Below are 22,693 nucleotides of genomic sequence, written 5' to 3' on the forward strand. Positions count from 1 at the left end.
ACACTTCCAGCTGGATAATTACTTTGATACCATTTTGTAACGCCCTAACCTGGGTCTGTCAGGGAGCACTGCATCTCTCATCTTCCACCTGGACCAAACAATAGGGGGGTGGGCCTTATCAGACTAATGATTGATCCCACAGACCAATACATGTCATTTTCAGTATTTTGTCCTCACTCACACACTTCTTGAGAAAACTTCCCAGAAGGTCACCAATCTCAAGATTACTCCAAATCAAGCACGCTTAATCGTGAAGTTCTTATGGGAAGACTCCCGAAAAGAAATGTGCACCTTGTTGATATGGGTAATAACATCAAATCATTTTTAAACTTTTCTTTCACGGGGTATCACATGACAAAATGGGCTATCGGGTCGGGTTTGGTTGGGTTGTAAATAGGTAGGGTTAAACGGGTTTGGGTTTGGATTGACTTGTTTATTAATGTGTGACTAACATATAAACTCAAACTCGTCCATTTAATAAAACGGGTATCCATTAAGAATCTGTTTAAAAATATAATTTATTTATTTTTAATTTTAAAAAACATTTCATATAAAGTGACAATTTTTTTTATAAAAAAAATAGCACTCTTTTATTTTTTTTTATTAATATCATGACAAAAAAACGTAAAATGTAGAAAATAGTACATCTCTTTAATTAATATTTTTTTAATATATATATATATATATATTAAATTAAATGGGTTACTCGCAACCAAAACCTGTCTAACCCATTTATTAAACGGGCCAGATTCAAGTTGACCTGTTTATAAACGAATCACATTCTACTAACCCCGAACCCGATTTAAATAGTGTCCAATCCGCTTTGCCACCCTATTTATAGTTTATAAATCATTTAAATAAGTGATTACTTTAAAGATTGAGGACAATTCATGAATAATGAAGAGAAAAAATATTATTAAAAATTTATCTTTTTCCTTAATGAACATAAGAGATTAATAATTGATTCATGACATATACTTAGTTTTTTAAGAAGTTATTTTGTATTTCATACATCCGTCCTAGAATAGTTTAAAATATATATATATATATATATATATATATTTATGTTCTCATTTGTTTTGAGAAAAGCCAAAAGCTAAATTTTAATTAATTAACATATTTGATGTATTAATTGTTACATTCTCTATTATGGATTGACAACTAGTTTTGATATGTCAAGGAGTATATCATTGTTATTAATCCTATGTTCAACATTGCATATATATATATATATATATATATATGAGTAAGGAAATAATTTTATTTCTAGATTTCAATTTTCATTATTAATTTTTATTGTAATAATTTGTAAAGATAATAAATACTTAATGAACCTTAATCTATAATTTTTATTTGTTTTCAAATGCAATTAAATCTCAAAGCCAAGGGCGGTGGGCCAATGAGGATAACGCAGCCGCTTATTTTATACAAGTAATTCAATTATTAGAGACACCCGTCACCGTGACTCATATCCTCATTCTCAGTCTCATCTACCTATAAATGGAAAACCTAATTTCCTTTCTTATCATCTGTGTCACTGTTTGTTTTTAATTTTAATTTTTTTTAATAAAAAATCTCGAATCTTATTCTTAATCTTCGCATCAGAAGGGATCCAAGCAGCATCCGATTTCCGATTCTATGAAATGGAAGCTGATGTCTCCATCTCCAAAACCCTAAATGTCCGGCACTTTCCCACGCTTTCTCCGTCGCCTGTGTGATCTGGGAAAATTAGGGTCTGTGTTTTGTTTCTTAGGCGGGTTTGGTTGTGTTGGCGGTGGTTTTTGAGTAACAATAGATGGAGGGTTTGAATCTTTTTGCTTTTTCTTACACTTTTCTGTCTCTTATGGCGTGCGTGGCTCTTGCTAAAGTTGTCCTAATTGGGAATAATGTCACCCTGTCTTTCGATGATATCGAAGCTAACTTCGGTGAGTTCTTCGTTTTCTCTAATTTCTTTTTAGCTCCGTTGGATCATGTTCTTGTTTTTTGTTTTTGAGTTTAAGAAACAAAAACAGCAGCGAGCATATAATTTTCCCTTTGTTTTTCACCAACAGAGGGCAGAAAATTAAGGGAAGGACTTTTATTGCTGTGTGATTGTGTTGTGAATACTGAATACTCATGTAAATTTTAGTTTTGTTGATAATTTCAGCTCCAGGAGTAAAAGGGTCTGGGGAATGTGGAGGGTTGTATGTGGCTGAGCCTGTCGACGCATGTTCACCACTGACGAATAAGGTTGCAGGCGTTGAAGGTGCTTGTGCTTCTCCGTTTGTGTTGATTGTGAGAGGAGGATGTAGCTTTGAGGATAAAGTTCGAACAGCGCAACATGCTGGGTTTAAAGCTGCTATTGTGTATGACGATGAAGATGATGGTGTTTTAGTTGCAAGTAATGATGATTCTCCTCTAAGCAATTTAATAATTACTATATCCTGTAGTGTTTGTTAGATATTTCTTTTGTGAACGCTAGTCATTAAGCACCTGGTTGTCAGTATGAACTCTAGTTTTAGAAAGGATGACTACCTGATTTATGCTACACACTCTAGTTCAGGTGGGAATGCAGTTTCTTGCTGGATTGAATTAGTCCTGGTAGATCCAAATTTAGAGATTTATCTCCTTGTTTTGGCTATATAAGTAATAATGAAACTGGTTGTTGATCCCTTCATATGATTCTTGGAATTTGTTTTCTTGAAGATTAGATATCTATGCCATGTTTTATGCTTTGCTATGTTCATGTTCTGTTCTTCGTCACATAGGTTAGCCCAATGCTAGGAGTGAGCTTTGCTGCTTGCTCTCATCTTGGACACTTTGGATTCGAATCTCAAAAGATTAAGCCCTTATATTAGTGGACAGTTGTGAGAAAGAGTTGCAGCACTAGGTGCCTTGGAGGTTGCTGGTCAATTTTGAACCGGCTCCTCCTCCATAATCAGAAGAGAAAAAAGGAGTCCCAAGCACTTTCTTGTGCATTCTGTGTGAAACTTTAGGACTCTGTCGATAATCCCTTTGGTGAGTGCTCTGTTCAGTAATCCCTGTGGTGGGTGCAGAGTTGCTTTGAGCACCAAAAGCAGTAATTTAAGTATTTGGTGAGAAAAAAGAGAAGCAACTACAGTCCCAAAGTAATGTTTGAGAAGCAGCGAAGGGACACGCTTCTTTTTCTTTTGCAAGAAGCTCTATAAATTTTAAATAAGTACTAAAGCTATGCTTATATATTAATAATTACAGAAAGTAATGTTAATATATGTCTAATTTTTGTCATTTCTAACACAGCATTGTTACACTATTATTAACCAAAGTTTATACTACCAAACATTTTTCAGTAGGAAACTATGACAATTTCTTTGTAGTGATTTTCAACTAGCAATATCCATTGTACTATAGTGCCACAAGATGATCTCTATTACCCTCTCTATAAGGGAGAGGGAGGTTTGGATCTTGGTAATTTGGTGTCCAAAAACATTTCTTTGGTAGGGAAATCGTTATGGCACTTTCCTTTGGAACCTATTCCTCTTTGGCATAAGGTTATTCACAAAAAAAATTCTCTGGTAGAAAACAGGTGGGATACTAAATTTGCTTGTTGCACTGAGCATGGCAGGAGACTTGCAAAAATAATGATCATGTGCTTCCTCATTGGTGCAAAGGAATGAACACTCATCCCCTTTAGACTAGTCTAGGAAAACTTAACTTGGATGGAAACTAGATTGTTAATTAAAATTTGTATGTCTTCTTGTACTTTTTGCTAGATAAGATTTGGAGGGGGAGTGAAGGGACTATATTAGCAATTCTGTTGAAGTAACGAATTCAAAATTTTGATAAATATGTGGCTTGAAGCATTGGTTTTGACTTGCCTTTTATTGGTATGGGCTTACTTTGTAGCAAAGATATGGATCAATGGTGAAATAGATGCTAAAAGTTTCTATAAAATTCAAAAAATATGAATTGAGATCCTCTTGGATGAGAACAAATAGTTACTACAACCTTGTTATAATGTGAACATCATTATTACCAATCTATTTGATACATATTGATGTTTAATTGATTTGGTTTCCTTTACATATGGTATTTACTACTAATAAACTGTTAACAAAGTTCAGTAATATTGGAATACCTAACACAATAATAGCTATCCTTCCCAATTTATAATATATCTCATGTACATCATACTCGCCATCATACACTTGCTATAACTCACGGTCACTAACATATGGTAACAACACTTTTTAAGTAATTGTTATCACTACCCCTAAAGCTAATGCATAAATATCATATGCTCCTTGCTTGTTACGAATGAATTTTGCTCGACCACCCCAAGAGTTAGCAAATACATGAGCTAGTTGGCATTCAAACTTTACATTAGCAGTTATGATGAGCTTCTATAGAAGGTTCTCTTGAACAAAATGACCACCAACCTCAATGTGTTTGTCCTCTCATGAATGACTAGATTGGAGGCGATATGAATGGCTGCTTGGTTACCACACATTAGTTCCATAGGTTTGGAATGTGGAAAATCCAGTTTTTCAAACATGTTCTTTGGCCAAACCAATTCACATGCAGTATAGACCATGACACTATACTTGGAATTGGTGAATGTGCAACCATAGGTTGTTTCTTACTATTCTGGGATATTAGGTGACTACCAACAAACACAGAGTACCCATACCTAATTGTGGATTTTGTGTTAAGAGGCTGACCAAGCCCAATTTACATCTGCATGTGTGTGTGAACACAAGTGAGACCCTGATCTCGATGGAAGAGACATCTCCAAAGTACTTAATTACCACAAGAAACAAATGACAACACCTGGTGACTTGTTATAAGGTAATCAGATATGTCCCATCTTGCGAGGTAGTTTAACTTTCCAACAAGTTTCTGACATCATCCAAGATTAGCCAAAAAGTCACCCACATTTGGCATTAATTTGCTATTAGGATATGTAAGTGTATAGGTTTGGAACTTTGGTCCAAATAGCATAGTCATGTTTAAAAGGTCTAGAATATACTTCCTCTAGTAGGGTGGTCTCGACATGATATCTAGATACCTTTGTGTCCAAAAAAGAATTTCAATGGTCCCACATTTAATCCAAATCTTTGTTTATAGAAAATGTTTCAAGTGTTTTATGCTTTGACTATCATCACTAGGAGTGGAACTTCACGCCTAGGCAAGAGAGCGAGCTATGTAGTTATTCTCTTGGTGAACTAGAGCTACATTTTTCATAGAGAAAGGTAGAGTTGATAGAACTAGGAAAAGTTGGGGGAGAGAAAGAAACGGGAGACGTTCAAATTGGTCCACAAACACAACCAAAAGCCTACCCACAACACTATGGTGGTAAAACACACAGTGAACATCTCCAAAGGCCAAACTCAAGCACTATTGCATTGGAGCTACTATACCATCTTCTAGGAGATTACTTTGGACCATATAAGAATTTTCTTTGACACACCAATGCTAACAACCCATGAGCAACAAACTCATGTGGTTGCTCCACATTGATCTCTTTTGAAGGTCAATGTGGAGGAAGGCATTAGTGATATGTCATAGCTAAAGAGATGAAAAATACACATCGAAGTAAGTTTGGAAACTTGGGACAATGTGTCAGAGCATTTTGGACTGTACACTTGAGCGTACACTAGCAACTAGGCAAACTTTTACGTGAGCCACAAAACCATCTGCTTTGACCTTCACAGCAAACAACCAGCGACATCCAACAAAGGTCGTAAATTTTGACTTGAAACTAAATTTTCGAGGCTTCAAAAGTGCAAAAATTTCAATATTAATGTGAAATTTTATTTCAATTTTTAAAAATGGTGGGAATATATGCTAATTCGGGGAGTTCTTCTATGAAACTTTAAACTATTAATGGGCATGACAATGCAAGATTTTGAACTGAACTATTTTAAAGAAAATTCATCAAGGGTAGGTGTGTCGTGTATAAGGTGCAACAATCGTAATATAATAATGGTATTAAACTTATTCTCTTAATATGAATGAAATTCATAAATTAGTTAAATATCATTTATTATACAAATATGGATAATTTAGACAAAAATGGTCAAAAAAATGTTGTAGCCAAATCTAAGTTTATTTATTTTTAATTAATTTAAAAAATTTGAAAGCTATTCACATCCTTCTTGTAATAATCTTTAGTTTCAATAAGAAAAGAAGACTAATTAATAGAAATTTGAATCTCAAATATGAATTTGAAGGAAATTTCATTCTATAGTTAAAATTTTGAAAAAATTTTTTGAAATGGAAATTGTTTGGCATTTTGATTTTGAGGGTGGTAGAAAGCACGAATTTTGACAATTTTGTGGAAATTTAAGGCCATGCATCCAATCACATACTTATCGTTGCAAAGTGGCACAAGCAACCAAATATCCTTTATTTTTTTTCTCAATAAAGCTTGCATCTCTTCATCCTTTGCATCTCTCCACCTAGAATGGGATAGGGCTTCTTGCACAAACTTGGAAGGGAAATGTATAGTCACAATAATAATATTAGGGTGGAAAAAAAATCATAACAAAAAAAGAGATCTATGTTGTGTACAGGTGCATTAACCTTTTTGGATAGAAATAGGAAGGTCAATATCAAGAGGATTGTATCATGAGACCAGAAGAATAAAGGTGCAACATTAGGATTTGGAGGAATCTCTCATACCTTGAGTTGTTGTGTGCACACTTGCAAATTAGGATGATCTAAGCAACTAGAATGGCTCAACTAAGAAGAAGACTCAAGAGTATGTCCTAGGCTAGGCAAAGAAAAGTACTCCTTAAGATCAAGGACTCGAGGATTGAGAGTAATATGGTGTATATTCAAAGAAGCTATCATTAACAAATGTTTTAGAAATGACCCAAAATAGGACTATAACATTGATACTCATTTTGAGTGAGAGTATATCCCAAAAAAACTCATGTAAGAGCATTGGGATCCAACTTGTCCACCCTTGGGTGTAATTGATGAATGAAGGACACATTATATGGGGAGGTAGTGAGATCAATGATGAATCAAGAAAAAGAGAGTGGAATAAGGTATTTTGCTTTCACCAGAAATGACGGAAGATGGCATTTTTGTTGACAGGGGAGCAAATAGTGAGCATGACACTCTTGAACACTTTGGGGACATTCAATTGATAAAATAAAGTATAAGTGACTTTCAGGATATGTATGTTCTTTCTCCCTACAACTCCATTTTCTGTGGTGTGTGGGCACAAGATGGCCAATGAATCCTTACAGTTTTAGTCACGGAGGTAGTGAATTGGGTGACAATCTCATAGTCTTAAATACCCTTGAGTGACAGTGTGAGATAGGTGTTAAAGGCTATGTGATCTGCTACAGTACTATAGAGCTGTTAAAGGCTGTTACATTTGGTTTTTTGAGTCCCTTTTTCACATTTTTTCACTCTTTGCCCTATATCAAATCTTAGAAACTCAAATTTAAGTTGATTTGTTTTAGTTAGTAATTTTTTAATTAAAAAATCATTTTTAGGTTTAAAAAAATTTCTTTAACTAGCATTCAAACAGGTTTATTAGTTTTGGTTTTCTCTTGTTTTTTTTGCTATGAGGATCTCTTGTCTCCTCCATTTTTGATAGCATCTCTCGTCACTTCTATGTTGGAACTTTTTCTATTCTCTTTATATTATATTTATGATTCCTTAGTTTAAGCATCATTTTATAATCAATAAAGTAGTGAGAAGTAGTTGCTATAGAAAGAAGTAGTGAGAAGTAACAATCGCATGCTTCTCGCCTATAGCGACTAAAGCAACCAAGATGTGATGACCACAATTGCTACCATTACACTGACTGCTTCTGTTTTTAAAACCATGCCAGAAGTCTTTATTCTGGAATAAAGCACAAGATATTATATACCTCGAAATGATCCTCTTGACATGTGACACAACTAGGAACCCACACATCAAAATAGATGGAACCTAAAAGGGCTCATGGCCCCTTTATTGACTGAAGATTCAAACAGAACAAGATGTTGCTTTCACTGAAAACACAAACACTCTAAACCAGAACAAGAACTCATATCAGGATCCAACTTTTTAACTTGTCCAATGAAGGATGGTGGAGATGATTATGGATTTGAATCGACGTGATGTGCGGTAAAAGGAGATAGTGACTCAAAATAGTAGTCCATCCCACTCATGTTCATTTAGCATTCCTCGTCTTAAATCCTGAAGAGTGAATAACAGGAAAAATGATGGAAGAAGGTTATAGAACAATTATTTGATACTATAATCTTGCTAACCGAAATGACATTAAAGGAGCATCTAGGAATATAGACAACATAAGAGGAGGAGGGGGGGGGGGGGGAGAGGGTAGGGTTTATTACCCTTATTCCCCTAAATGTAGCAGTGCTCTCATTGGCAAGGGTAACACAAGGTAAGTGTTTCATAATGCTAGGGGTGAATATGAGAATAAGATGGTTTGTACTTTCGTTATATGGCAAGTGCAGAGGATTTAGACTTAATAATTAGAGAGTGATATGGACACAGGAGATTGTGCAGTTACCTATATGAGCAAGTGATGCAATAGGAAGAGATGCTTACTGTGAAGCCTAATATTGCAGGAACTTTGAATACTCTTCCTATGATACAGATATAGTATACTGCCCTTCAATAGTTGAATCATTGGTGGCTGCATTGGCTGTTATGCGGTCCTACAATGGAAATCCCAACATTGCTCAATGGATGACCCCTTTGTCCAAACCTCAAGGGAGGTTAGTGTCTTTTTCCCTTTAAAAGAAACTTGTAGTTGAGATAAAATAAACTATTTTTCTAGTGGAAATGCAATGTTCTGTTAAGATTTTTAATTTTCTGATTAGGGTAATGATGCGTAATATCTTTCAACTTATCAATAACAATTAACAGCAATCATGATAGAATTAAGTAGCAGATGATTAGAACTTGCGGTTGAGATAAGAATTAAGCTTTTTCAGTGGAAACACAATGTTCTTTAACATTTTATATGGGAGCATGGAATTCTGACCTTGGATTTGGATTTGTATGCATTTCGACATTACATAAAATTGTATTGAGTATCTTCCAAATTCATGCAAATCCAAAGTCGAGTCATGAATCCATGCTCTGAAGCGCTATAAGGTTTTTAATTGTCATTGTTTTATCCATGAAGCTGTTTCCTGTTCCTTTTTCTGTTTTTTTGGTGTGTAATTTAATTATTAATCTGAGTTGTCAAAATTGTTTAGCTTTATTTTGAAGGGCAACCAACATATTGTTGTGTTGAGTTTGTAACAATCTTCAATTCGCAATCTTTTGCTAATGCAGTGGCAGGAAATTCTGCTGGTATAAAAATACATGCTGTGTTTGTTTCCAATGCTGCCGGTGAAGTACTTAAAAAGTATGCTGGTAAGGCTGGTGGCCTTACCAGCATGGAGTTGTGGATAATTCCAAGCTTTGAAAACTCAGCATGGTCCATCATGGCCATCTCTTTCATTTCCTTACTTGCCATGTCGGCCGTTCTGGCTACTTGTTTCTTTGTTCGTCGGCATCGTATAAGACGAGAGCGCCCCCGAGCTTCTCGTGTTCGGGAATTTCATGGAATGAGCAGTCGCTTAGTGAAAGCAATGCCAAGCCTGATATTTACATCTGTGTTAGAGGATAACTGCACGTCAAGAACATGTGCCATTTGTCTTGAAGACTACAGTATGGGCGAGAAACTGAGGATTCTGCCTTGCAGTCACAGTAAGTCATTTTGTATCCTCCGAATTATGCTATCACATACTAAATTGATGCAACTGTGTTTAGTTTCAATGGTTTAGAGTTGTTCAGTGGTGAGTTATGGATAGCAAATTTGTGCTAATGGACGGTAGAAAACCTTCTTTGACTTTTCTCCCAGTTATTAATGATTTGCAATGTGGACAAACAGGTTATGTTACCTCCCCTCCCCCCCCCCCCCCCCCCCCCCCCCCTAAAAACAATTAAGAGAAGGTTAATTCCTGTAAATATCTTTTGATTTTTCTTCTGGATTTCTTTCCCATTTTCTACAAAGTTTCATTCTATATGTTCATTATTAATTCTGAGAAATTTTGTCTGTTCAAATCAAAGGTCTTTCTTTTAACAACATATCTTGATTCAATAATCATTACATCTATTGAAAGGGATATTATTGCAAGAATTTTGTAATTCATATTGGAAGAAGTTAAGGGCTGTTTGCTATCTGTTTTCTTCCAGTAAATATCTTTTAAGTTTTCCTCCAGTCTTCTTTCCCATTTTCTACGAAGTTTCATTCTATAGGTCCATTATTTATTCTGAGAAATTGTATGTGTTCAAAGGTATTTCTTTTAACAACATATATTGACTCAAATAATCATTAAAAGGATACATCTATTGAAAGGGTTATTATTGCAAGAATTTTGTAATTCATAATGGAAGAAGTTAAGAATCTGTTTAGGATCATTTTTGTTTGCTATTTCCATTTTCGTAGCGTGACTGCACGTTTTTTTAGTTGTCCATTATTAATTCTGAGAAATTGTATGTGTTCAAAGGTATTTCTTTTAACAACATATATTGACTCTAAATAAACATTAAAAGACTACATCTATTGAAAGGGTTATTACAAAAATTTTGTTATTCATATTGGAAGAATTAAGGGGGCTGTATGTTATCATTTTTGTTTTCTATTTCAATTTCTGTAGTTTCAGTTTTTTAAAAATTGAAAACCAGAGTTTATGATTTTCAATTGTTTTTCACAACTTGTTGGAAAAATACTTTTAATATCCAGAATTAATGTTTTTGGATTAAATTATCATTTTATACATAATTTTTAATTAATATTTAAACAATACAACCATGTTAATTCAAAATAATTAAAATAGAAATATATATATATAATTCTAAACATTTTAAAAAAGAAGTCTTTTAAAAAATATTTTGACTGTTTTTCATTTGTTAGATGTAATAAGATTGTTCTTGAAGCACAAAAAGTTTGTTTTGGAACATAATAATTAAGTAAAATAATTATAATAATTTTTATTTTTATTATGCTATTTTGTAAATTTATATTCTTTTGTTGTTTTTTATTATTTTAATAATACTTTTAAATTTTATTTGATTCAAGGGTAAAATGAATGTTTGCTCAATCAAGTTCTAACTTGTTTTAATTTTAGATAATATTAACCAAATAGGTTGCTGGCTTTTGGCTTTTAGTTCTTTTTTTTCCTATGTTTTAGTTTCTTGATTTTATCATAATTTTTTATAGTGATGCCAAATGGCCCCTAAGATTCCTTTTGTGATCTATCTGGAACTTGGAGCATGAAGGGATAAGAAAATAGGAGTTCTTGTTTGTTGCACTTTTTGTATGCTATTGAGTGCAAGTATTTTACATTATTAAATCTCTAAATTTATTTATTTTTTTCAAAAATTTATGTAATTTTGAGTAGTTTTAAGCAATTACAAATGTAAATGGGCATAAACTTTTCAGCAGTAATGTTTGCTTTTTTAAACGTTCATTTTTTAAATTACTCATGAGTCCTTTTAAATATTTGATGTTGGGTGCAGGCATGTTTATGGTGAAAGGGCTTTTTTAAGGAATGTAATTGTCTTGCCAGGCTTTCTTTTACCTAATAGTGGAGATCAAGGAAAATAAGAAAGAAAGCAAATTTTATAGTTTACCAGTGAAATGTGTTTTTGGAATAGAAATTTTATATGTCAATAACCTTTCTTGCATCTTTTGCAATTAGAAAATTCTTGAACTAAGTGGGAGCTATAATTTGTTATAAATTTTGTAATGAGGTAGATTCTTAACTGCATCCGGTGTCAAAAGACCTTCTGCATGATTATAAAACCTTCGTTTATTGAACTAATCATAATAATCTTGATTACTTTTGTTAAGATTAAATTTTTGCAATGACTACACAGGACTGATGAAGTATCCAGACAACTGTTGGAAACTGAAAAGCTCCAGCTCTAAATTATATTTGAAGTTGCAAATCCATCGGCTGTACCATAAAAATATTTATTCAGAAATCAATATATATTTATATTCCTGTATTGCAAATGAAAAATTAGGACCAACCTAACTGTTTGTAATTTTAATTAATTCAACTCATTTAGCACAGGAAACAGTTTCATCTAAATGCAAGAATATCTGCTTGTTGACTGAAGTGTTTAGGGCCCAGTTGTTTTGTAGCTTGTTGGAGTCGTAAGCAAAAAAATTTGTGGCCGTTCATTATTTGTTTTTTATCAGTAGTCTTGTTCATTGGGGTATCATGAAGGAATCAATTTGGTGAAGTCAGGGGCTGTTCAAAATATCAAGAAATTTGATCTAGTTGATCTGGGTATAGAATCACATGGTCGTCTGGTGCACCATTCCTCGGTTTGGCAGAAGAGAGCTCCTTGTGTTTTAAGAATAACCTAAGGTGTCATCAGTTTAACATAGTGACAGTATTGCATGTTCTGTTGCATAGATTTTGGCTTCAAACAAGTTTTCTTTGTTCAATTTATGTGATAAGAATTTAAGCAATGCTATTATTTAGTTTACTTAACTATTTTTTACATTGATAAGTGTTTTTTTTGGCTTAATCCATACAGTTATTCTCTTGTTTCTTGTTAGTTGTCATAGACTGTCATATTAGGCCCTTTTTTAAATTATTTTTTCTTGCAATTTTGGCAGAATTTCATGCATTTTGTGTGGATTCTTGGCTTACTACATGGAGAACTTTTTGCCCAGTTTGCAAGCGTGACGCCAGAACTAGCACTGGTGACCCTCCTGCATCAGAGTGCACACCTCTGCTTTCATCCAGCCCTGCTTCCAGGGCGTCCTCATCCATATTGTCATCCATGAGATCATCATTTATATCATCATCAGCCATACAAATAGCCCCAGCAATGGCAGACTCTCGAATTCACTCCCTCACGAGCACTCCTTTTGTTCAGCAGTCTTTTTGTTCATACCACCAATCCCCTCCAATCAGTGTAAGCCGAAGCTCAGTAGACCTCAGGAATCCATCTTCCCAACTATCTCATGCATCCCATTTGGTTTCCCCCCATTCCTTTGGCTACCCATCTATATCGCCGAACTCAAGATACATGTCTTCATACATTCCAAGTTCCAGCAATGCGTCACCAAGCTATGTTGGCTCATCCAGTCAACAGCCACATCCACTTCATTGTAGCGAGTCGGCAGCAAGTTTTTCGCCTTTTGCTTCTGCTCAATCTCTTCCAGAGTGTTGACCCAAAATCTGCTGTTGGTGAGTGGTCGCAGCAATAGCTTTTCCGGTGGAGGCAAGCCAACATTGGGGTGTGTAATTTTACCTCTACGGTGTTACCCTACTAGTGCCGAATCCCCAATGGATTCTTGCCGACATTGTCCGTCGTCTGACTGATTGTATACCCTGAAAGTGCTATGGTGTGTGCTGGTTATCCAACTGCATTGTATCATATGTGTTTCCCCCATTTTTAACCGGATTATTGCTATTCTTGTGTTTGAGGTCTCTGAAATCCCCTCCACTCAATGATGAGTTCTGTGTGCAGTAGTCGATATGTTAATTACGTTCCGAGTGTTCTGTTTATTACATAAATGTTCATAGTTTGGCAGAAATGCAGGAGATGTTTTCCTTCCTCTTTTTTTTTTTTTTGTAATTTCATCAGAAATTTAATGGTAAAGATGCCCATCGTGTTTTTGAGCACAACTAATTTCCTCCTTTTTACTATTTGGATGTTTTATTTTTCCTGTCATTAGCAAAATGTTGCTCTGGGTTGCTCTGTACTGAGAAGTAATCTCTCCTATTTAAGAAATGTCCATTGTTGGATAAATGAAGTAAGAACTCTCTCACAACTCTTAACACTTCTAATATTGTATTTTTTTTATATTAAATATTTTGAAAATAAAAGAATAGTTTAATATGATTAAAAGTCAAAAAATGTTATTGATATATATAAAATTAAAATTTCATTGATTGATTTTTTTAATATTCTATTTTTTCTCATTTTTCTTAATACGAAATTGTGATTAGTTTCATGTTTTCTTTCCCTTTTTCTAGTAAATTTTATTTCCAAATGGGCCTAAACACTATCAAATACTACTTGGTTAGCCTCGGTGTGTGTCCCAGTAGCCATGGTGCCAGTAGCCACCATGGCTATTTGGTGGTTCTCATATAGCATTTTTGTTTGTGTTTTTTTTTAAAAAATAAATATGTTGCATTCAAAACCATGCTCTGCATGTAATTTGTGTTTCAGATGTCTTGAAATTATGGGGTTTAATTTCTTTCGTAAAAGCTCATATTTATGCATTTGCACAAACTATGAGCAGTTACTAATACAGCATGCAATACTCCAAAAAAGGCATGAATAGGCCCCACGGGCATGGTTCCCGATAGATGCACTCGTCAAGCTAGCAGTTGAAGCGTGTAACCGTTTCCTGTAGATGGTGAAACGAGATGGGTGTTGGGTCTCGGATTTGACCAAAGGCTAATTGATGAAAAAAGTTGTGACCGCATCTGAACTTTATCCGGTACAATGAGACCTGGGGGAGGAGGATGCTGTGCTGTGGGTTTGGCACCGTACCGGAGGGTCAAAATGACTTGTCGGTGGCTGAAGTTCCCACGTCATTAAAAAAAGAAAAAGAAAAAGGGCGTGAATAGCTAATGAGGACAGTCCACATGAAGCTACCAATAAGAAAAACCCTATCTCTTGATTAGTGATCCCATGAAAGAGAAATACAAGCAATATGTATGAGGATGATTCATAAAAGAAGTAAAACTATTTATTATGCGAGAGTGTCTCCTCCCCATTTATGCAATGATTGTGCTTATAGTGCGATGATGAAAAAGGGTGTATCTCTAAATGAGTCACATTAGTAGAAACAATTTGTATGGGAGTGATTCATAAAAGAAGAAGCAGATTATTTATTATGCAAAAGTGTCTTCCCCCCATCTCTATGATGCTTATAGTGTACTAATAAAGAAGAGTTTATTCTTAAAAGAGTCCAAGGTAAGAATTCTTGCTAATTAAATTATACAAACCCTTTTAGTGGTCATGAGGCTGCAACTATGGGATTGATTTTATTCCTAGACTCATGAGACTCAACTTATAATGAGAATCAAGATTGAACCCATGACCTTTAATAATGCTAATCTATGAGCAAGTCCTACCGTCTGTACTGAGTGTATGATTTAAGGGATATACTTATGCTTTAATATTATTTTCGTAAATATATAACATATCATTTGTTATTGTTTTACGATATTTTGAAAATTGTGAGGGGTTATTGAAAATTTTAAACAAGTTTCAAAACTTTTCAAAATTAGTCATATTTTATATATGTACCTATTATTGTCTATACTATATATAAAAATATGAACAGTATAAATCATTTTATAAACAAAAGATACCCTTATTTTTTTAAAAATAAAATAAAAAATGTCTAAAAGCTAATTTTTATACCATATCCTAATGAAATAAATATTCATACTACACATAAATATAAATATAAATTTATATATATATATATATATATATAAAAGTGGAAGTTGTGTTGATAATCTTGTGGGAAAAAAATATTATTGTTTTTTTTTTTAAATAAAACAAATCATTTATGCAAAAAAAAAAAATTCAAGAAAAATTATATAGACACACATTACATTTATAAGGAAAAAACCATTCAATTAAAAAAATAAAATAAATACAATAATTTTGTAAATATACTAAATAAAAAAATTATTTCAAAATAAAATAGGTAAACTCTTCTGATGTCATTCATATATATTTTGAAGTATCTAACGTCGCTTAGATATATAATAATATTATTTTTAAAATTAAAATTTAAAAATAAAACTTATTGAATTGTAAGTACTCCAATAATTTATTTGAAATTAAAAAAAAACTCATTAACTATTCATTAAAAATAAAAAAATAATAATTATAAATATTTTATGTAGTAAATCAAAATTTAAAATTGGTAATATATTTATTAATACTTTCAGTGGAAGAGGAAATACATTGAGATTTTCTTATAAAATAAAAATAATAAAAATAATATTTATTTAATCTCTTATCTTAATAGTCTATAAATATTAAACTTTATATTTTATGTAAATTAATTAGAGCACTTCAATCATATCGTATCTTCTTATTCCTTCATGTATGTGGTGTCATAACAATATGTCATGTCCATATTTGTGTTTATAATTTTTTTTAAAATATAAATTTTTATAAACAAATTTGAATATTCATACTTCAATATTTATAGACTAAATTATAAAAAATATGTCACTAATTTTAAATTGAATATTACATAGTATTATTTGATATGCAATGCATGGGACATATTTACTAGCAGGTATTAATCACACATATTTATAATAGGCGTATTCTAACTTTCTAAATGAACCTACTATAATATATATTATTTAAGGATTATCTTGTTTCAGAAGATATAAGTCCGCATGGAATGTTATCAAAGTTAGAGCTCCAAAGTTTGATTGGGCAAAGTGGGTTTGGAATAAATAGTTACCGAAGAAAATTGTTATCTGCATGTGGAAGGTCGCTTTTGAGTGTTTAAGTGTTGATGAAAAGGTTATAAGGGTGGGGGTTTCACTCGCTTTTGAGTGTTTAAGTGTTGATGAAAAGGTTATAAGGGTGGGGGTTTCGCTGGATGGAGCATGTGTTAAATAAGAGAGACATTGCTACTGAGGTTTGGAGGAAATTTCGGTGGAGGTAGGCGTTCCTTTCCTTAGACAAGAAAGTTGAAAAGAAAGAGTCCAAATGTGGTTTAATAGAGCTTCCAAATTTTCTCAATTGGAATCATTGATGGGCTTGATTCCTTGTTTAGTAGTTTAGAAGCTGTGGAGAAGGAGGTGTGCGGCTCGAATGGAGGGGAAATTGGAGAGTACTACAAATGTGTGGCTGTCCATTAAGTGTTGGGTGGAGGTTTTGAGCAGGAACATGACAGGAATGACTCAGTTAAAGGATGCTAATTTTTGGATATTGCAGAATCTAGAAGTGCAAATTATGAATAAAAGAATTAAAATTATGCAATGTGTGAGATGACTAAAACCGGGGCAAGGGAGGTTGAAATTAAATTTGGACGGGAGCAGCTTGGGGAACCTAGGGCCGGTGGGTGGTGGTGGCATCCTTAGAGACCATACAAGTTCTTTTGTTTTTGCTTTTTCAAAATATTTTGGTTCTTGTTCAAATAAAGAAGCTGAATTGAGAGTTGTGTTGGAGGGAATAAAGATTTGCAAACATTTTAGTCATACTAGTGTTGATATTAAATGTGATTCGCATATTGTTGCAAATTGGATAAGATCCAGTAGGTGCTCCTTGTGGTATTTGTGGGATTTTTGGGAGCAGCTGATTGGTCTACTGGAGAGAGTAGACTTTTCGATAAAGCATTGGTATAGAAAAGGGAACGAAGTGGCAGATGTCTTGGCTCGTCAAGGTGCTATGGGGAGGAATAATTTGTTTACAAATAGTAGTCAACTCTCTAAAATTATCAATGGATTGTATAAACTAGAGAAGATGGGTACGGCTTATATGAGTTATGTTTAGCTGATTTTCTATTGATTTTGATTTATGTTTTATGTTGTTTATCTTTTGTTTGTTTTGTTGCATGATATTTGTTTTGTAGGTCCTTGTTTCATTTTGTTTTACTTGAACTTGTAATCCCGTTTTGGCTGGTTGTTGGTATTGTTTTTTTTTTTGGAGACCTTTATAGTTTTGTCTTTTGTTTCTCCCATCAATTGTCTTAGAACTACAGTATTCCTCCGCCAAAAGTGAGAGTTTATCAATAAATAAATGGAGGTGTCGCCCTTCTTTAAAAAAAAAAAAGATATATTTATTTATAATAAGTGTCTTCTAAGACATATCTCCTTTAATAAGAAGCGCTATGTGTCTCTATATAAGAGATAATGTCATACAAGAGAGAAAATATATGTACAATACTATCTCCTTTCATTTTGTTCTCTATTATTATTGATTTTCTATAGTTGATATTTTATTTGGGCATTGATACGGACTTTTCTATTCTTATTTATAAGTATTCGTGTCGATAATTTTTAAGTACTTTGTTCAAAAAATACTTATTTTTGTTTAAAAAATAGGTTAAAAAATAATAATAACTCATTTAAGTGAAATAAAAATAATAAATATTTAAAATAAGTACTCATTTAAATGAAATAAAAATAATAAATAGAGGCTAAGAGGTATGTCTACTCATCCCTACACAAGATAACTCACAAATGAGTCTCCTTGGTGAATCAATTGAATTTAGCTTTATTTGTATGCATAATTAAATTTCCACACTTGAATCATGATCTTTTTTACTTTCTAACGTAAGCATACGATAATAATTTGTACGAGCCATCTTCAGTGATATGATCTTCGTCTTCTTCAGGAATCTTCACTGTACAAGCCAAGAGTGAAGAAAAGAAGATAGGATCCATTGTCCCACTTAGCTTCATCAAGTTGTTCAAAAGTCACGCCCCTTGCTGTGGATAAACAGCTTGCACACTCGATAGATCAACATGAGAAAAATCATCATTTTTTTTTTGTTTTTATGAAGATGGAGAACAACTTTCATGTACTGGATGTATATTAGCCTTTCGGCTCTGATTTATAAGCAATTGTGTGTTACCGAGAGGTAAGTTGTAGTAAGCCGAATAAAAAAAATAAAGAAATAAATAAAAGAAAAGAAAAAGGAAAAAGAAAAGAGAAAAAAGGGTTTGGTTAGAACCAAACCGTCGACGGTTTCATGAGGATCAGGTAAACCGTCGATGATTTTCTTGCAGATTCCCCAGAATTAGAAGCCAACAACCCTACAAAAATCACCAAAAAGCCCCCAAGAAAATTTGGGTCAACCTAACCCAAATACACTAGAATGACTCGAGTCAAATGACCCGAAAGCCTATACTGGAATGCCCTAGTCAACTAAACTGACTACCTGTCAACCCTAGGTCAACCAACCCGACTCGAACCCAACCCAAGTCAACTTTGACTTGGGTCAATTAACGCATTTACCCACTAACTAAACCTAGCCCAATCCTCAACCTAAACCAGTCCATAACCCAATCCTTAACTAGGCCTAGCCTAACCAAACTAAACCTAACAAACCGATATGAACCTGAAGCCCCAATAAACTCAACCTAAACTAAACCCAAAACTTAAATTGAACACCAAGCCCAAACCTAGCCAAAATCCCTTTAGCCCTGAAACGTAAGCCTCAATCCACTCAGCCTAAAACTAAGGTCCAATTGGGCCCAACATAACCTAACCTAAAACTTTATGTTAGGTAACCTAATACTATAACTCCTAAAGTTCTAGAGTTTGTGAGTGCATGCAAACTTGGGTTTCGCTAAGTAATCCTAGTAACTATTAAAAGATTGTACAAACACTGTGTACCAATCGATGCCTACACCATTCTCTACATGTTTCATTTATAGAATTGCAAAAACTATACAAGGAATTTTTACATACAAGGAAAGACTTGATAAGTGCGATATACAAGGAAATGCTAACTATAGACACATTCTAAATAAGGAGATGCAATCATGAAAGGAAACTATGTGTCCATTGGATAAAAATTAGACGAGTCAATCACCACACGTTGATTGACCGATGATAGCTCCAATCTCTGAGTTGTCTTATTTAACACTCCCCACAAGAGAAAGGGGGGTTCACGCACCATGAGCTTAGACAAAATATATTGGAAGCGATTTGAGGTGAGACCCTTAGTGAAAATGTTGTCAATCTGATCTTTTGATGGTATGTAGTGAAGGTTAACATCTTGATTAACCACCTGTTCACAAATAAAATGGTAGTCAACCTCGATGAGTTTTGTGCGTGCATGGAACACTGGATTAGAAGCAAAAGCAAATAGCAAGAGCCTTAGGGAGAACAATTTGTAAATCACATAACACCATTCTACTTGCTTAACCTGCCACCCAAAATGCACTGCAAGTGTCAACACAAATCGGATTGTAGCTGGCTTTATAACAGGACTGAATGTCTCGGAAAAATCAACCCCAAAAACTTGATGAAGCCCCTTTGCCACTAATCTCGCCTTATACCGTTCAATTGCCCCAGATGGAGTCTGCTTGATCTTGTATACCCATCGCACTAGAATCACCTTTCTATTTAGAGGTCGAGGAACCAACTCCCAGGTTCCATTGTCCATCAGCGCCTGATACTCCTCTTGCATCGCCCTACGCCAATCACTAGACACAACATCTCGTGAGTAGTAAGATGGTTCAGATATTTCAAGCACGGTGTGAAAGGCTTTTATGAGCTGTTTGGAGGCATAGAAGAGATGATAGTCTATGTATTGCTTGGGACGAGAGGAGCCGGTTTGGGATCTAGTGACTATACGTGATTCAAGAAGCATGGGTTGTGACGTAGGAAATGGGTCAGGCTGAGGGTTATTTTGTATAGGTGGGCTAAGTGGAGAGGGGGGGGGGTTCTTAAGGCTCAGGATACGAGACAATGGGATTTAGGTCTAGAGGATCAAGTATCGTGACGGGTTCAGGTGATGTGATAATGAGATTTTTAAGAACTAGAGGGTTAGATATCGTGACGGGTTGTGTGAGGGATTGTGTCCTTCTAGCAGTGTGTGTCCCGTTTTGCAATCCATTACCCACGAAAATTGTGTCTGGGCCATTATAAGGCGCTGGAGAAGCCATATCACCACTATCATTGGTGATGTGCCTCTTTGCCCTACTATCAGACAGGCAAGTATTATCTTCCAGTAGAGAGTTCGAGTGAGCTACCACGGTGGCAAGTTAAGTGGGTGGATGCTGACCTTGTTAGCTATAGTCGAATATGTGAAAGTAATCGAAGGTAGTGTGGATTTCCTTTTGGAAAATATGGCCGGCATAGGGATTAAAAAAACATCACCATTCGAGTTTTGTTTGTTTCTGAATGGCTGAAAATCCCCTTGAAATTAAAATTGATTATTCTTCTGCTTATTATTATTCCCTTGGAATCGAGGAGGGCCTTGATTTTGATTCTGTCCAGGAGGATTGGGAAACTTGGGTTGAAAGGGTTTGTTCTACTTCTTTTGGCCTCTAAGACAACAAGCCATCATAGCAAAAGTGCCCTCATTGTGCAACTATGGGACATGCACAGGTCGCTGGCTTTGAATTTGAATTTCATAGGACAATAGCTTAGAGGAAAAATCATCAAACTCATTGATTTGTCATGCAAAACAACTCCCATGGAGATCGACAAAGATGAAAAAGAGGAATTCAAACCATTGAGAACGTGATGAATTAAATCATCATCCTTTATCCGACTACAGCCAGTTGATCTGCCCATGACTTTGCATCCTGAAGATATTCCCCGCAACTTTTCCCGTCCCGATTTAAAGATTGCAACTGGCGTTTCAGGTAATTGATGCAGGAACGAGATTTTGAGGCATACCTATCGGCTAAGGAAATCTAGACCGCCTGAGCAGTATCAAGACCAAAAGTTACTAACACAACCTTCTCATCCAAAGTGGCATTCAGCCAGCTGAGAACGAATTGGCCCTTCTTTGTCCAGAGGAGAAAAGCCAGATTAATTCCAGGAGTGGAAGTTCCAGCGTTTCTAGTGGCTAGAAGAAGTTTAGCTAGGTACGATTTAGTACCATCTACGAAACCCAGAAAATCATTACTCCGTAAAATCGGAAGTAATCGGGAAACCCAGTTTAGATAGTTCGTTCCATCCATCCGTATCGAAATCAGCTGTCCCATATTCGGGGCATTAAAAGTGGTGGACGAGGAAGACATTTTTGCGGAAGTTTACAGGTACGCAAGAAAGGGCATTGGCTTGTATAGCTCTGATTACCATTAAAGATTATACAAACATGATGTAGCAATCGATGCTTGTACCATTCTCTACATGTTTCATTTATAGAATTGTAAAAACTATATAAGAAAGTTTTACATACAAGGAAAGAATTGATAAGCGCGACATACAAGGAAATGCTAGCTATAGACACATTCTAAATAAGGAGATACAATCATGAAAGGAAACTATGTGTCCATTGGAGAGAAATTACTCGAGTCAATCACCACACATTGATTGACCGATGATAGCTCTAATCTCTAAGTTGTCTTGTTTAACGACTATGTGCGTTGTGACTTGTGACTATTTGCACGGATAGACATTCTCCGTAGACGCGAAATAAATTTTAAAGACAGTAGTTCTACCATGGCTCAACTCCTTTACAATAATCTTTTCACTAGTTTAATTTAGTTATTATTTGATTACATCTTTAATTCTTATATTTTTATGTTATATATATATGATCCATTATCCCACATAACTTGGCCAAGTTGTCCAACAGTTAGGCCTCTTGCAATGGGTAAGTATGCTTGCAAGCTGGATTGACCATCATGAGTAGCATTATCATTTTTTTTGAGAGATGGAGAACAACTTTCATGCACAAAATGTGGGCATGCAAAGGATGATGGTCATTTACACCGAACGAAGGAGAGGATACCAACCAATCATGATCACCCTCAAATTAGCGACTCTCAGCCATTTAATCGTGAAAATAGTTTTTCTTATTTTATTTTTCTTTAAAAAATTAAAAAAATTATTAATTTTTTATTTTTGTAATATTTGTAAAAAATAAATGAATAATTATAAAAAATTTTGACACTGTTTACTTTTGAAAATAGTTTTACTTTTTGTTTTTAAGTTTTACGAAATATACCATGTGTTTTACAATTTTCTAAATTTATATAAAAAAATTTGAAAAATATCTTTTGTA

General features: G+C 34.4%; 1 protein-coding gene across 1 annotated transcript; it reads left to right on the forward strand.

Annotated features, from left to right (window-relative positions):
• Positions 1-1,356: 1,356 nt before the first annotated feature.
• Positions 1,357-13,631, forward strand: LOC131161502 (receptor homology region, transmembrane domain- and RING domain-containing protein 2-like). Its single transcript, XM_058117313.1, has 4 exons — positions 1,357-1,925; positions 2,147-2,380; positions 9,271-9,687; positions 12,617-13,631. The coding sequence occupies exons 1-4, from the start codon at positions 1,796-1,798 to the stop codon at positions 13,174-13,176; spliced, it is 1,341 nt and encodes a 446-aa protein (XP_057973296.1). The 5' UTR covers positions 1,357-1,795; the 3' UTR covers positions 13,177-13,631.
• Positions 13,632-22,693: the final 9,062 nt, after the last annotated feature.

This window comes from Malania oleifera, chromosome 8 (genome assembly GCF_029873635.1).
Source record: "Malania oleifera isolate guangnan ecotype guangnan chromosome 8, ASM2987363v1, whole genome shotgun sequence".
Taxonomy (NCBI): Eukaryota; Viridiplantae; Streptophyta; class Magnoliopsida; order Santalales; family Ximeniaceae; genus Malania; species Malania oleifera.